At 39.6% G+C, this 16,315-nt stretch overlaps 1 protein-coding gene across 1 annotated transcript; it reads left to right on the forward strand.

The window, feature by feature from the left end:
* On the forward strand, positions 1–3,437 carry LOC113360429. The gene is made up of 6 exons (XM_026603938.1): positions 1–976; positions 1,237–1,371; positions 1,507–1,586; positions 1,636–1,804; positions 2,656–2,699; positions 2,880–3,437. The coding sequence occupies exons 1-6, from the start codon at positions 1–3 to the stop codon at positions 3,435–3,437; spliced, it is 1,962 nt and encodes a 653-aa protein (XP_026459723.1).
* Positions 3,438–16,315: the final 12,878 nt, after the last annotated feature.

A 16,315-nucleotide genomic window follows, 5' to 3' on the forward strand; every position in this document is an offset into this window, starting at 1 on the left:
ATGAATAAAGAATCTCCTTGCATGAAAAAAGGAAAATGCACCAAACATTATCCAAAGAGCTATAACGATACGACTTGCTTGGATGGAGGTGGGTATCCGGTTTACCGTCGCAGGAATGACGGCGTGGAGGTGGCTGTTCGCGGTGGGCGTAAGGAAACCAATATTGACGTTGTACCATACAACCCACACTTGCTAAGGATGTTTAACTGCCATATAAACGTCGAGGTATGTGCTGGGATAAGGGCGGTCAAGTACATCAACAAGTACATTTACAAGGGTTATGACAAAACAACATTTGTAGTTGGATCGACTGATGAGATACAAATATACATCGATGCAAGGTACATAGGTCCCCCAGAGGCTGTTTGGCATCTATTCGGGTACCATATGCACAGAGAAATGCCCCACGTTGAAAGGTTGTCAATACACCTTAAAGGTATGCAGAGAATTGTATATGAATCCGAAACATCCACTGAGGGAGTGACACAGACAGCTGAGAATTATAAATCCAAACTGATGGCATACTTCGAGTACAACTATGAGAATCCAGATTCCCCTGCATACACATACCAAGAATTTCCGCAGCATTTTGTGTGGAAAAAAGATAGATGGGAAGTAAGGAAGCAACGGTTTGCGATAGTTAGGAAGTACTTTGTCTCTCCGAATGCTGGTGAATTGTTCTACTTGAGATTGCTATTAACTGTTGTGGCGGGCGCTCGGTCATTCGAACATCTGAGGACTGTGAATGGCGTGCTACATCCAACCTACAAAAAAGCATGCGTTGAGCTTGGGTTGTTAGAGAGAGACGCTGAATTTGTGTATTGTTTGAGGGAAGCAGCAACTGTTCAAGTCGGAAGCCAGATGAGAAAACTCTTTAAGATAATTCTGGCAGATGGCAATCCAGCTGAACCAGAATTGTTATGGAGAGAATTTAAGACGCATATCTGCGATGATTTACATCACGTTATTAAAAAAAGTATGGCATCCCAGAACCAACGTCTGAGGAGATCGAAGACTATGGACTTTACCTGATTGATAAATTGCTGCGTGAAGGAGGGAAGGAAATGGCGCATTTCTGCTCGATGCCTAAGTCTCAGATTAATTGGGATGACGTTCATGGAAATCGTTACATATGCGAACATAAGCAAATTATGGCAGAAATAGACAAGGAATAGCTTGAGAAGAATATTGCTAACTTGAATGAGGAACAACTTGCGGCTTTCAAAGCGATAACAGATTCTGTCGAGCGAAGAGGCGGGTCTAAATTCTTTCTCAATGGTAGTGCAGGGACAGGGAAGACATTTGTCTATAACACCATTACTGCTAGCTGCCGTTTGAAGGGGGACATTGTTTTGACTGTTGCATCGTCAGGTAAATATATCCCAATCAGTTAACCTTCTATTTTTAAAAACATCTTTTTTATGGTTTCCATCGTTTAGTCTGATAAGCCATTACTTATATTGATTTTATTTTGATTAATATATCTCATTGATTCACATATACCAGGAATAGCTTCATTGCTTTTGGAGGGAGGCCGTACTGCACATTCAACATTCAAAATTCCAATAGAGATAACATGCACCGGTGTTTGTTCGATAGCTAAACAGAAGGAATAAGCTGAATTTTATAAAACAGGCAACTTTGATTATATGGGATGAGGTGCCGATGCAGCATAAGTATTGTATTGAGGCGGTCAACAGGTTGCTCCAGGATATTCATGAAAATAAAGAAGATGACTTCGGAGGTGTGACTGTCGTTATGGGAGGAGACTTTAGGCAGACTTTGCCAGTGATACCGAACCGAGGTAGGGCAGAAATAATGGGTGCTTGCGTCCGGAGATCTTATTTATGGGATAACATAAATGTTTTGACGCTCACCAAGAATATGCGACTGGATATGCAAGAACCAGAAAATCGAGCGTATGCGATTTTTTACTCAAGGTAACTATCTTTGCTCTTTCTGCATACATCTAAGATTCGATTAATCGGTAACTTGATAGATTATAGTTACACTTAATTTAAAAGAAAAATTACATAATTTGATTGCAATTGATGGATTTAAAAGAACCAAATTTCGTAAATTGACATCTGATGGCCCAATATATATCTTCCCTCTTAATGTCGATGAACTGAATATTGATTTGGTTTGTTTAACTGGAAAATAAAAAGTTGTTTCTTGGCAACTAATTTGTCTTCATTGGAGAAATAGGTCTTACAAAAATTGAATTCAGAGCAACACTTGGAAGTGAATAATCATGGACCTACCTGTTTCATTAATATATGAGCGGCCTCATATTGTTTCTTAAACTAAATTTAGACGTTCAGCTTACTCAAAATCTCAATGCTAATTTTCTATAATAAGCATTTTTATGCAACTAATGGAGCCTGTTTCTACAACCAAGCAACCAACAGGGGGAATCTTGGATATGCAAAAAACAGAGGTTTGAAATTTTCCACAACGTTACCATACTTGATCTCTTCAGTCATATCTACCTCACTAACACTGCACACATCATCTGCTATGTCTTGCACGTCTTTCACAGTACCAGTTTTGCAATTATCTCCTTTAGTTTTTACGATAAGAAAGCTACTGACAAAGAAAACATTTCCATAATAAACATTTAACTTCTTATCTTATTTTACATTCTGCAAGTAGGTTCCGAACCAGTTAACAAAGTTGATCTTCCATCAGCTGTAAACGTATGTAAAAACAGAAGAGAGCTAATAACAAAGCTATATCCTTGCCTCACAAAAACACAAATCTGGAGAGGGAATGAGGCATGTTACGAACAAGTTTCAGATGAATAACTAACGGAATGATTCTCACGGAACACAATGATGATGTTAATGAGATGAATATGGAGGCACTAAATTTTTTAGACGGAGATACACACATATCTAGCAGCTGATAGGTTGACTCCCGACAAAAGTGGTAGGATACCACCAATAAGCAATGAATTCCTGCGAAATCTAAATCCTCCAGGAATGCCTTTATTCAAACTACAAATCAAAGTTAGATGTCCAATAATCCTGATGAGAAATCTCGCTCCCTCAGATGGACTTTGCAATGGAACAAGGTTATTGGTGACACACTGCGGGAAGTATCTTATACAAGTGAAAATTTTGACAGGAAAGAAGAGCAAGATCAGAGAAGTAGTGATGTTACCTAGGATATCGTTCCAGCCCAATATTTCAGAGTTGAATAAAAATATGTTGAGACGCCAGTTTCCAATTCGTTTGGCGTCTACAGACACTGAAGATGCAGGATTCCCATTCCCCATGAGTGAAGAAATGGAACTCTTGGAAGTGTGGATTCAAGACGATGCTATCAAGCTGCCTCCTATCAGACACCCACCAACTGAGAAAAACATGGCGGACCCAAGTACTGCCACTACCATAGGTTTGTCCATCATCCGACCAAAGACTGCAACAGGCTGAAACAAATCTTCAGAGAAAAGATAGAGGCATGATAACTCCAGCTTGGAAACGAAGGTGTTAATAGAGATCCTCTCCCTATCAGGAACTGCATGATTTCCGGGGATTCTGTTCGCAAGACTGTACAATCTATGATGGAACGTTTGTGCGAGATTTTATATTTCTCCAAGGCGCAGCGTCAGGACATATTTGCAGCCCTCAACCGCGTTGTCTCAGGCAGGCGTTTGTATCTGGAAAAGGAAGCGGTCTCGAAACCTCAGTCTTTACTGGAAGATGCGAGCAAGGGAAATTGGGGACTCCTAACCGTCGCTCGTTTAAAGTATGTAGTTCGATAGCACATTGATTGATACAATCTCTGAATACAACATCATCACTGTCAAGACCTTGAAAGCAGCAAGGATTTCAAAGCAGGAAGCTACCCGCAGCCCAACCGTGATTAAGAATCCAGAGGGAGAACTTAGAGATGCATATGGATACATCAATCTTGAAGTCAAATTGAGTGATGCCTCGACGCAAGCAAGATTCTACATAGTCAAAGAGCATCCCAATTACAACATGGTCCTGGGACGCTCTTGGATAGATGACAACAAGGCAACGCTGGGAGCTTGTTCTCTACCGGCTACGATACCCGAAAGAATCTCCAATAAGCCGTCCGTACCTGAATACTGTCTGTTACCGCACATGCAGCTTGCCAACGTGACACAACTTCCTGGAGAGAGCCCATCAGCATACATTAAGAGGTTCCGAGCTGAGCAAGTCTCACCACGCAACCATTTTTGCAACCAATCACTCCTCACTCTGACAAGTCCTGGGGACTGGTTCCAACCAACGAACCAATCCCTGCTAGGAGATGTGAAGGGGAGGCCGGCCCCTTCAAAAGTTTTATCAAGAGCTTAGAGGCTATCTCGATCAAAGACGATAAGGCCAAGGTCCAAGTATCTGCACGCCCAAACCCATTTGGAATTAGATATCTGGTGAAGAAGATGACTGCATTCAAGGTTGGGAGCATGACGGTGAAAATGACCACTCCACCTGACTCACCCACCGAAAGAGAGGATGAACTGTCCTTGGTAGCAGATGTTATCCTAGGCGGCTACTGCAAGCTCATCAACGCTGACAAACTGGAAGGTGTAACAATTCACTCACGATGGCTCAAACCCTACCGTACTTAAGACGCTGTGCTACCACTTTCCAGCGTCCTCCACACTTTAAAAACGCTGTGATATTTCCTCCAGCGTGTTTCTTTTACAATTACCTTTTCATACCATATTTGTAATTCCTCCAGAAAATGATTGCAATACTTGCATTCATAATTAGGGTTTCAATGTTCAATTTTCAAGTTAATTGGAATTGGAATATTATTTCCATCTAAGAACTTCTTTACCCCCTAAAGGAAGACACAAAATCCTGAGTTATCCTAAATCAACCCACTAGAGCAAGCCAGGAAGGAAACCCTAAGCAAACATTTCGTAAGAAGTCAAGAATATGTGCAAAAAAGAAGATGCTTTGAGCCATTTATCCCAGCAAGACCAGAGAGATCTCGCATCAGGAGCGCATACAGGTCCGTGGTATTCCATTATGGCATTATTTCTTTTATCATGAAAAATCACATAATATGAAGGCACACCATTGTGCCTGAAAAGGTTCAGATGTAGTCTTACGAAAGATTATAACATAAAAACCTTTATTCAAACAAGCAAACAAAAGAAGAAGATCTTGAACTCAGCTGTCACTGAGTACCAGGAAGATGTTCACGAAATACGAGAATATATTTGAAAAGAGAAAAAGAAGCAAAGAGGTTTAGCCATCAAGAAGGTCGACCGCGCCTACACCACCGTTAGGACCTGCTTCAACACCATCGCCATCGTGGACCGCTACTGCTTCTTCCTCCGGATCTGCCTCATGTTCCGCTTCGGATATTTCTGTAACAACGCTATCCGCCTCAACAACATCAACAGAGACATATTCCCCATCTTCCTCAAGAAGCACGACAGCGTTAGGAATCGTGTTGAGCACTTTCAGACACTCAGGTTCATCTGTATCAGAATCGAGGATTATCACGCCATCATGGATTGGGTAATCACATTTATCTTCACCGAGAGGTTGTTTGTGTACAACCCTCCGCCTATTTAGCGGTGCTGCAAATCTCTGAGCTCTTGCGCATTCTCGCAATGCTTCGTCGCGCCTCCATTTCTCCTTCATATCGATCGCAGCTGAAAGGGCACAGATGCGTCCCCTGGTAATACGCAGGTGCATAATGGACATCCCCTGTATAGCACGACCGACTTCACGGAGTGGGAAATCAATTTTAGCCATTACCTCCTCATGTGCACCAGCCTCCTCAGGCTTATTGACTTCGAAACTTTTTTCTGGAGAAGTTACAGAGTGATCATCACCAATCGCCTCCATGATAAACTGCGAAGAAGAAGAAGTTATGGTTACAAAAAAAAATCATCATTATTGTTGATCGATCAGAAGATCAGCGCGGAGCAGTACCTGAAATATAGAAGAAAACGATTATGTGATAGGAGGAGTCCTTAGAATTTTCTTTATATTTCACGAGCCAACAGAATCCCAGGGAGAAAGGGAGTCTTCACTTGCCACCTATAAAGGCTGCTAATTTGGGATAAATATCAACAATGCTTATCGGATATATTTGAGAGAAGCCGCCGTATAATGGAAAGGAGTACACCCAGTCCAAGAAGCGGTCCAAGCTCTGTCTGGATGTGTGCGGAGGAAACCAAAGGGAATCGGCTCACCTGACCAAGTCCTGCTTCCCCCACAACCCTAATCAGGTTCGACCAGCCAGACAGCACCTGACGATATCTATCTATGTGGTAAATGCATATTTACTTTAGCTTAATCATTTCAGTATACAAATTTGTCACCATCTCATGCCTACCCCACAATAGTTTAACCATTATGCGCTAGGCAGGGGACTTAATGTTGATAGTGGATTTTCATTTAAGGCTAAAATTGTAAAAGCCAAAATTATGCGCTGATATCGTGCAAAGGATAAAGCCACTGATAAAATGATGAATACTTCTTCACTTCGCTAATTTACTTAGAATGGAGCATGTAGCAACAATCCTATGTGCCCTATGAATTTATGGCATCATGACCAGCCTTGTATTTCCTGTGTTGTTCCCACTGAACTCTCATTATTGGTGCGACATGACGACTGAGTGTTACTCTCAGCAGAGTAACACGCATCTCCAAGTGTCACTAATGAGGCATGCACGAAATACCTGTACAGGCTACAACTCTCGGTGTGTTATACTAGCCCTATAAAACATATTTGAATATGGATTGTCCATATCAGTCTCAGAAACAATCACGGCCACACAAGTCGGCCGCACGATTTAACCAGCCTAGACGATCCTCAGCAGGAGCAGGCTACTACATTAATGACCACCAGCAGACCCACTTATGCCCTGGTCGGTCGAATACCTACCATGCCTCCCAAACTACCACCGAACACCAGCCTGAAGTTGGATGTCCAGACTGGTATGAAGCAGCTTGGAGGAATCGTACAAACAAAGGCCGCCTATGGCAGTCTCAAGTTCATCACGTCCGTCCAACTTCACCGGCTTGGTTGAACGATGTGGATCAGTCCAAAGCCGGTCGAACAAGCGCCGTGGTGTACACCGGCGGACCTTCTTCCTACCTGCATGACCGACTCTTCCTTAACCTGACCATATTGCAATATACGTTTGTCCGAAGTTGTGTCAGCGTGAAAGCTTAAAGGTCCCAAATTGATCACGACCATCCAACTTCACCGGCATGATTGGATGGCTTAGATCGGACCCATAGCCACCAGGCAGGTATTGGCGTGTTCACCACCGGTCCAACGTGGGCCCCACATGGTCGGCCTCCCCAAAGGATAAGCGTGGCTTGCCAATTCGTCCAGCCAAAGTAGCGTGGACGTGAAACCCTAATTAGGGTTTGCGGCACTACACATGTGTCGCAAATCAGTCTCAACCATCCATCTTCGCATGTATAGACGGAGGGTGTAGATGTAGATTCAAAGGGCCCATAGCATGTCAACACAATCACCGTGGGCCCCCTTACATACATGACTAATCGTCCAAGACCAACTATGGTTTTTCGTCTCGATTCGTGCGCCCAAACTAGGCATGGCCGCGCGTTTTCAGTTGCAAATCGATCTTGACCACTCAACTTTGTCGGAAAAATTGAGTGTCTTAGATCACATCTTCACGGGACAGTAAGGTACGGAAGTGTACAGTGGCATACCGACTGCACGCCTGACTGATCGACCAAGACCGACCATGGTTGCTCGTCTCGAAACGCGCGCCCGAAGTAGGCACGACTTGCGGTCTTCAATTCCTTTGCGGCATGGTATTTCTGTCGCAAATCAATCTCAGCCGCTCCTCTTTGCCAGAAAAATTGAGTGGCTTAGATCGCATCTCCATGGGACAGTGAGGTACAAACACCTACATCAGCATGTCGTCTACACGCATGCCCAATCGGCCCTGCCAAAGCGTGTCCCATGCTTGGATTCTACCAAGCTAAAGGTTGGTGTTCGAGCACCTCCTAAACCCTAATCCGACGGTCGAAGATGTGAGTCGCAAGACATCTCGTCCGTCCAACTTCACCAGCTTGGACGGACAACCTAAGATAGGAGTTAGGCGACCAGTGAGGCATCACCACGATCACCGTCCACCACTCTTCCACACAAAGTGATCGACCAAGTCAGGACTTACCTGTACAGCCTCCAAACGATCACTCGAATATGGCTGGACGTGATTCTATTTTAAGATGCTTAGTCCACGACTTACTCCGTTAAGCCTTAAAACAGCGATGCTTCACACACGCTGAATATATTCGATGCATTACCTGCATAATACACACACGATACTTCACAAGTATCGACTTCCTAAATAACTTAGTTATTTAATCTAACATCACATGCTACCTTTTGTGGGTCCCACGATCCACACATTCGAGACATCAAACATGTTACAAACTGGGGGATACTTACTGGGGTATTGGTCTGGAGGTTTACAGCGTGCAGCGACAACGCGTCATCGCAATAACGTGTCAGGAAGACATGGACGGTTAGTGATGATGGGAGAAGTGGGGAAGACTGATCGTGTGACACTAACACACGCAACTCCACTACTCCATCACTCCACTTTCTCCACTTCCCATGAGAGACGTGGGTTAGGCTCAATGACTTGTATAAATAGGTTCTCCTCCCTATTTCCAAGACAGAACAAGACGAGACAGAAGCCAAGTGTTGATACAATCGTATTCCAACACCAGAACTGATAGCTTTCATTCTACAAACTAGTTCAGCTTTCTGATACAAGTCATACACAGCCAACACCTTCACAATCTCAATACCTTTTTCGCTTCCCTCCCTAAGATCAACCCCATCTCCTTCACTTTGTGACCGAAGCAAGTATGGAACGGCCATTTCTTGGTTTAGGCCAGAGTTGTACAGATTGATTTCTCGAATCACAAGCACTCCCGTGCAGTGCATTTGTTTAGGGTTTAGATTCATTTCTCATCCACACACCCCAAATTACCAAAACCGGCAGAAATAATTTTCACCCATAAACAAGATCACATTAGCCGGGGCCACTAAGGCAGTTCCTAGTGTTTAGTTGGTCGGGTTCAATTAGCAGGGGCTTACAGCCCCGTCGTGGCCACTTAAGCATGCCCTAATATTTTATTGGCCGGGGCTCATTATTATTCCTGAAAGCATGTTTAGCAAGAAAGAAAAACATATGGTGCCATTTTATTACCTTAATTTGAATTATTGATCCTTTGTTTTTGGTTTGTCACTTATAAAACATGTTTGATTTATTCCTTCACAATTCCGATGAGCCCAAGGGCCTATAATACTCATATGAACAGAAACAGTAACAAAAACTTCGTTAGCATAATTCATCCCCATAACAAACAATGGTTGATGGGATTGATACTAATGGGTGAATCCCTAATGGACAAACGTAACCTTGTATTATTAGACCCGCGTGTTGTATATGTGGGAGGGATAGGTGATCCGACAAAGCATAATTTCCTAATTAGCTAAGTTCGTATAGGTTAGTTTATGACACTAAGTGCCTAATTTATTGACGTGATATGGATTTGTGTTGATTTAGGAAACCCAAAGGATGTTTGGTTCAACCTCTTTGGATATTATTTTATGTTTTACGGCTTACAACTCCGCTGTGGCTACTAAAGTATTTCCTAGTGTTTTATTGGTCAGGTGAAATTAGCCGGGGATCCACTAAGGCAGTTCCCAGTGTTTAGTTGGTCGGGCCAAAGTAGCCGGGGCCTACAGCCCCATCCGTAACCACTTAAGCAGTTTCCAGTATTTTATTGGTCGGATCACATTAACCGGGGCCTACAACCACGGACGTGGCCACTAAGACAGTTCCTAGTATTTAGTTGGTCGGGTTAAATTAGTCGGGACTTACAATCCTGTCGTGGCCACTTAAACATGCCCTAATATTTTATTGGCCGGGGCTCATTATTATTCCTGAAAGCATGTTTAGTAAGGAAGAAAAACATATGGTGCCATTTTATTACCTTAATTTGAATTATTGATCCTTTGTTTTTGGTTTGTCACTTATAAAACATGTTTGATTTATTCCTTCACAGTTCCGATGAGCCCAAGGGCCTATAATACTCATATGAACAGAAACAGTAATAAAAACTTCGTTAGCATAATTCTGCCCCATAACAAACAATGGTTGATGGGATTGATACTAATTGGTGAATCACTAATGGACAAACGTAACCTTGTATTATTAGACCCGCGTGTTGTATATGTGGGAGGGATAGGTGATCCGACAAAGCATAACTTCCTAATTAGCTAAGCTCGTATAGGTTAGTTTATGACACTAAGTGCCTAATTTATTGACGTGATATGGATTTGTGTTGACTTAGGAAACCGAAAGGATGTTTTATTTTTTTCGCCGATATAGAACCCCGAATACATCTTATGGAAACATAGTCAAATCTGGAAACCCCATGATCCGATGGACATCTATATAGAACATATAACAAATCGATTCATGTCGTGGGATGACAAAATTGATGGTCGGATTTGTAAGGCTACACACACCACTTCTTTTTATAAAGTTCAATCTATATGATGGATGTTTACCAATGATTTTCGTTTTTCAGGTTGTTGTTCCGATTCTTTGATGCGACGTTGCTGTTGGGATAACCGTTTCCTTTCCTGTTAATTCAACCAAGTTAGTCATCAAAGTCTTTGAAAATTATCATATACTTGATAAATTGGCTTAAAATAGACTGTATGAATTTTTACTTTAGTTCTCTGTGTGACAAATTGGTAAACGAAAGCTTCTTTTTGCTGACAGTTTGCATGTTTAATTTTTTTCCCTCTAATTCACGTTGTAACTTCTCCTCTTTCTCTCTTTGTCTCCTCCGTGCCTGTTGTAAAAATTACCAAAACAAATTACTGAATGACAGTAGTGATTTACCAATTTCTGGTTTATGAACAACTTACTTGTGACAACAACAAACTCATATAAATTGCCTTAGATATGATCTAAGGGATATATTGACTTTAATTTCTTTTGAATCTTACCTTTGACAAATCTTTTACAACGACTCTTTGTTTTGTAGTTTGGTCGTCTGTTGATAACTGGAAAGGTGGCCTAGCATAAAACAGATGTAAAGTCACAAACAAATTATTAGACGACAACACAATTCAAAAGAAATAGTTTGAAAGAAAAGAAACCAATGAATAAAATAGGCACCTCATAGTTTCGTATGGATGAAAATCAATATTCTCTTTGATTGAAGCCTGTTGATATGAACAGGTAAGAACATGGCTACTCTTATATAGGATTTTTTATCGCTTCAGAATCAGGACACCTATCTCTTTCCGGAAACAGTGCTATACTAAGAATCCTTAAATTCAGAAATCCAGTAAATTCGGTGTTTGTTCAATAAACATAAACTGGATGTTTGGCCTTATTAAGAAGTGGAGTTGTATTAGGAAACGTGTTGTTGTTTAGTTTTCCAATCCAATGCTCGAAAATGATTCGGAAATCCAGTAAATTCGGTGTTTGTTCAATAAACAGAAACTGGATGTTTGGCCTTATTAAGAAGTGAAGTTGTATTAGGAAACGTGTTGTTGTTTAGTCTTCCAGTCCAACGCTCGAAAATATCTCTTGTCCAACTTTCGATCCGTACCGTGGAATGACGAAATCGATGGCCGGATTTTCCAGTCTACACAAACACCATTTCTTTTTATAATAATATATATATATATATATATATATATTATTATAATATATTATTTTATTTTTTTCTTCCCTAATTAAAAAAAATGGAGAACTCCTCAAGACATCAGGAAGTGGTGAATCTTGAGATGGAAGAAGACATTAAAGGATGCGATTCAGTTCAAAAACTTGTCTTGAAAAATATGATTGCAAGGAAAGAGTACAACTCCTGGATTGGTGAATCTGTCAAGGATTTAATTCTTTTTCAGAATGAGTCTAAGGTCGAATCTGCAAATAAATCAACTAATTGATGGTAAGACCAAAATCCTTGAAAATCAAAAGATCTTGATTCGGAATCAGAAGAAACTCATCGTGGACTGCGTCAAAGCTAGGCAGCTTGCCCGCATTGTTGATTGAAAAGTTAATGTTCTAACCCATGAACATGGAGTCTCTACGGTCAAAAGAATCAAGGATATCAGTGATACCTTTTATGATGGAGCCTTTCAAAGGTATGAAGTTATCAAAGAAACTTGATTTTCTTAATGTCTAGGAAAATTCTTATGAGAATTTATTCTTGTATTTTAAGAAGGATAACTAGGGTTTGGAATAGCATATAATGTGGCTACACATAACTATTGCCAACGATTTTCATCTTGCAATGTTTTTAGATTTATTTATTTAAATTCTAAAGTTTATTTGGAAGATGATTTTGCAGTATTAATATTTATTGGTTTTATATATTGCAAATAATGTTATAGGATATGTGTGTTTACGTCTGTGAACTATGATTGTCCCATATATGTCAAAAGTTAAGTCTATTGTGTCATTATGCAAATATTGATGGAAAATATAATGAACTTTTGATGTCAAAGATTAAGTCTATTATATCATTATGCAAATATTGATGAAAAATAGAATGAATCTTTGAATTTCCGCAATATTGATCTTTCCCTGATCCACTTCTATGTGAAAGTACTGTACGGCTCCGTAAGTTTTCTTATGTTAACCATTTCCGATTAATTAATATTGAGGTTCCTTTGTGGTCAATTTAATTGAGTTTTCTGGATACAAATTCATATTTTATGTAATTTGTTAATGTCCAAAGAAATATTTTTTTCTTACAAAAGTAAGGTCTCTCTTGTTGTTCTTTCGGGAATGACATTTTATAAGGGAGAGTTCTTAATTGAACTTGTGCTTAATTGCTGAATCTTTGTGGATAGTGCGGCTGTGGAATATTTTAGGAGTTATCTTGTATTTTTATAAACCCCTTGATGAATACACTAAGTTTTGACTATGTGAAATCATCGAAACAAATTTGATATGTTCTCTTTTAGTCATGAAGTATCTTTATGAGAATTTAATTATGATCCCACTAGTTTGCGTACCTTTGCCAATTTATTTGACAAAAGGGGGGAGAATTATTGTGTCTTGTATACTTCTATGAGAATATAAACAATTGAACAACTCTATAACTAGTTTCATTTGAGCCATTTAAACTAGTTGTGATTAAGATGAACAAGGTTGATATGAAAGTGTTCATATGTCTAACTTCAGTTAACTATTGTTGAGCCAACTAAGTGTACACGTTTAGGTACGGTTACCTATATCTAAATGAATGTACATTTCATTTGTGTGTAACAAGCTAAGACAATCTAATAGTTGAAAAGTATTAGCTTGAATCTAATCAGGTTTTTATCTAACTGTGAATATTGAATATTTTGTTACCAAGGTAGCATTGATTGCAAACGCTGATTTGAAGACTATATAAGGGAGACTCTAGCAACTGAGAAATCTAATCCCCACACTCATGTGTGATACTAGTTGCGACTAGAGTCGATTCTCCTTTAACCTAGGTTTTTCTAAAACCATTATAGGTTAACGACTTAAAGACTTCATTAGGATTCTGAAGCCAGACCCAACTATTTTCTCTGTAGTTGTGTGTTCTGATCTTACTTTGTTCTATCGTATTGAGTACTATTGCTCGAGATTTAATCTCCGATATGTAAGATAAAAAGTAATTATAAAGCTCTTCGTCTCATTCTTTGTGATTTCACAATATCTTGTTCCGCTACCATACAATTAATATTATTGTGAGGTGATTGATATTACTAGGCTGTTCTTCGGGAATATAAGTCTGGTGTATCAATTGGTTCATGTTCACCTTGATTTATCAAAAGACGGAAAAAAAACTCGTAGGTATTTATGTGTGAGACATATTTGTTTATCAAGTCTTCGACTTTGCGTCGTAGCAACTCTTAGTTGTGGGTGAGATCAGCTAAGGGAATCAAGTGCGTAGAGTCATGCTGGTATTCAGAGGCGTAAGGAACGCGACTGTACCTTAATCAGTGTGAGATTGATTAGGGCTCAACTATATTCCATTCCGAAGTTAACTTGTAGTAGGCTAGAATCTGTAGCGGCTTAATACAATGTGGTGTTCAAATCTGGACTAGGTCCCGGGGTTTTTCTGCATTTACGGTTTCTTCATTAACAAAATTTCAGGTGTCTGTGTTATTTCTTTTCCACATTATATTTTCTATATAATTGAAATATCACAGGTTGTGCGTAGTTCCATAAATTGGTGAATCCAACCTTTGGTTGTTGATTGAAATTGATTGACGCTTGGATATTGGTCTTTTGTACCATCCAAGTTATTTTTCATATTAATCCGTCTCACAGATTTTTATCTGTTCGATTGCATATTGATTTGAGAAATTGAGATATAACTCTTGGATATATTTTCCTTGATTGAGCCTGACTGTCTAGTTGATTCTCTTGGAAAAATATTGGAGTTATTCCATACAAATTGCCTAAATGAAATATTGGGTGTGGTTGTCAGACCCCTGCTTTTTCATCCGTGACATATCCTCATCATCAGTGTCGACAGTGTCCCTGGTTTTAGGAGGAACACGATCATGAGGTTTAACTGATGATCTAGGTTTATCTCTGGTAAACCGTTTACTTATTTTCAAAAGAAGATCTCTAAACTGTCTTTATATCAGAGAGACTGAGTTGTCAAGATCTTCATCTGATGAATCAGTCTCAATAGGATCATCCACCGAGTTTCCAACACTTTTACTTTTATCAAGTAATTTAGTGTTCTTTTGTGCTTTGAAAGCAATATCCTTTTCAGATTTGGATATATGCTCATGACCAAAGATCTTTAACTTTCCAACAAGAGTATTCTGGAAAGTATTTCAAGGTTATTTCCTTCGACGATGGCATGTTTCTTAGAATCGTATCTAGCTGGAAGCGATCTGAGAATTTTCATCACAATATCCTTTTCAGGAATAATCTTACCCAATGCAAAAGATGCATTAACAATTTCAGACACTTTGTGATTAAACTCATCAAATGAATCTGAAAAACCTCACCCAATATTTCGATTAGCAATATGTATGGACTAACTCTAATATTCCTTTAAGAGAATCAACTAGACAGTCAGACTCAATCTTAATAACAAGTATATCAACGAGTTAATATCTTTATCTCTTGATTTAAATCTTACTCAAGCAATCTGCGAGTCTAGATTAAATACAAGAGAGATAAACTTGGATGGTACCAAAGTCCAATATCCAAGGATCAATCAATTTCCAATCAACAACCAAAGATTGGATTTCACAATTGATCGATACAACGCACAACCTCTGATATTTCAATTATATAACAAAATATAATGCGGAATAGAAATAACACAGACACCAGAAATTTTGTTAACGAGGAAACCGCAAATGCAGAAAAACCCTGGGACCTAGTCCAAATTGAACATCACACTGTATTAAGCCGCTACAAAAACTCGCCTACTACAAACTAACTTCGGTCTGGACTGTAGTTGAACCCTAATCAATCTCACACTGATTTAAGGTACAGTTGCGCTCCTTACGTCTCTGATCCCAGCACGATACTACGCACTTGATTCCCTTAGCTGATCTCACCCACAACCAAGAGTTGCTACGACCCAAAGTCGAAGACTTTATTAAAAAAATTTGTTTCACACAGAAAAGTCTACAAGGATGGATAAATCTGTCTCCCGCAGATAAACCTAAAAGTTTTGTTCTGTCTTTTGATAAAAATCAAGGTGAACAAGAACCAATTGATAAACTGGACTTATATTCCCTAAGAACAGCCTAGTATTATCTATCACCTCACAATAATCTAAATCGTATGGTAGCGAAACTAGATATTGCAGAATCACAAACGATTAGACGAAGATGTTTGTGATTTCTTTTTATCTTTCCCTATCGGAGATATAATCTCAAGTCAATTATTCAATTTAACTCGTACGATAGAAAATGGCAAGATCAGATCGCTCAACTACAAGATAAGTAGTTTCGTCTGGCTTCACAATCCCAATAAAGTCTTTAAGTCGTTAATCGACAGGGTCTCAAGAAGAAACCTACGATTAAAGGAGAATCGACTCTAGCAAACCAACTAGTATCACACAGGAGGTGTGGCGATTAGTTTTGCACAGTTGTTAGACGTCTCCATATATAGTTTTCAATTCAGGGTTTGCAATCTAAGTTACCTTGGTAACAAAGCATTCAATATTCATCGTTAGATGAAAAACCTGATTTATCCAAGCTAATATCTTTCAACCGTTAGATCGAAACTTAGATTTTCACACACAAATGAAATGTATTCATTTAGGTTTGAGTA

The sequence above is a fragment of the Papaver somniferum genome, chromosome 3, assembly GCF_003573695.1.
Source record: "Papaver somniferum cultivar HN1 chromosome 3, ASM357369v1, whole genome shotgun sequence".
Lineage (NCBI taxonomy): Eukaryota > Viridiplantae > Streptophyta > Magnoliopsida > Ranunculales > Papaveraceae > Papaver > Papaver somniferum.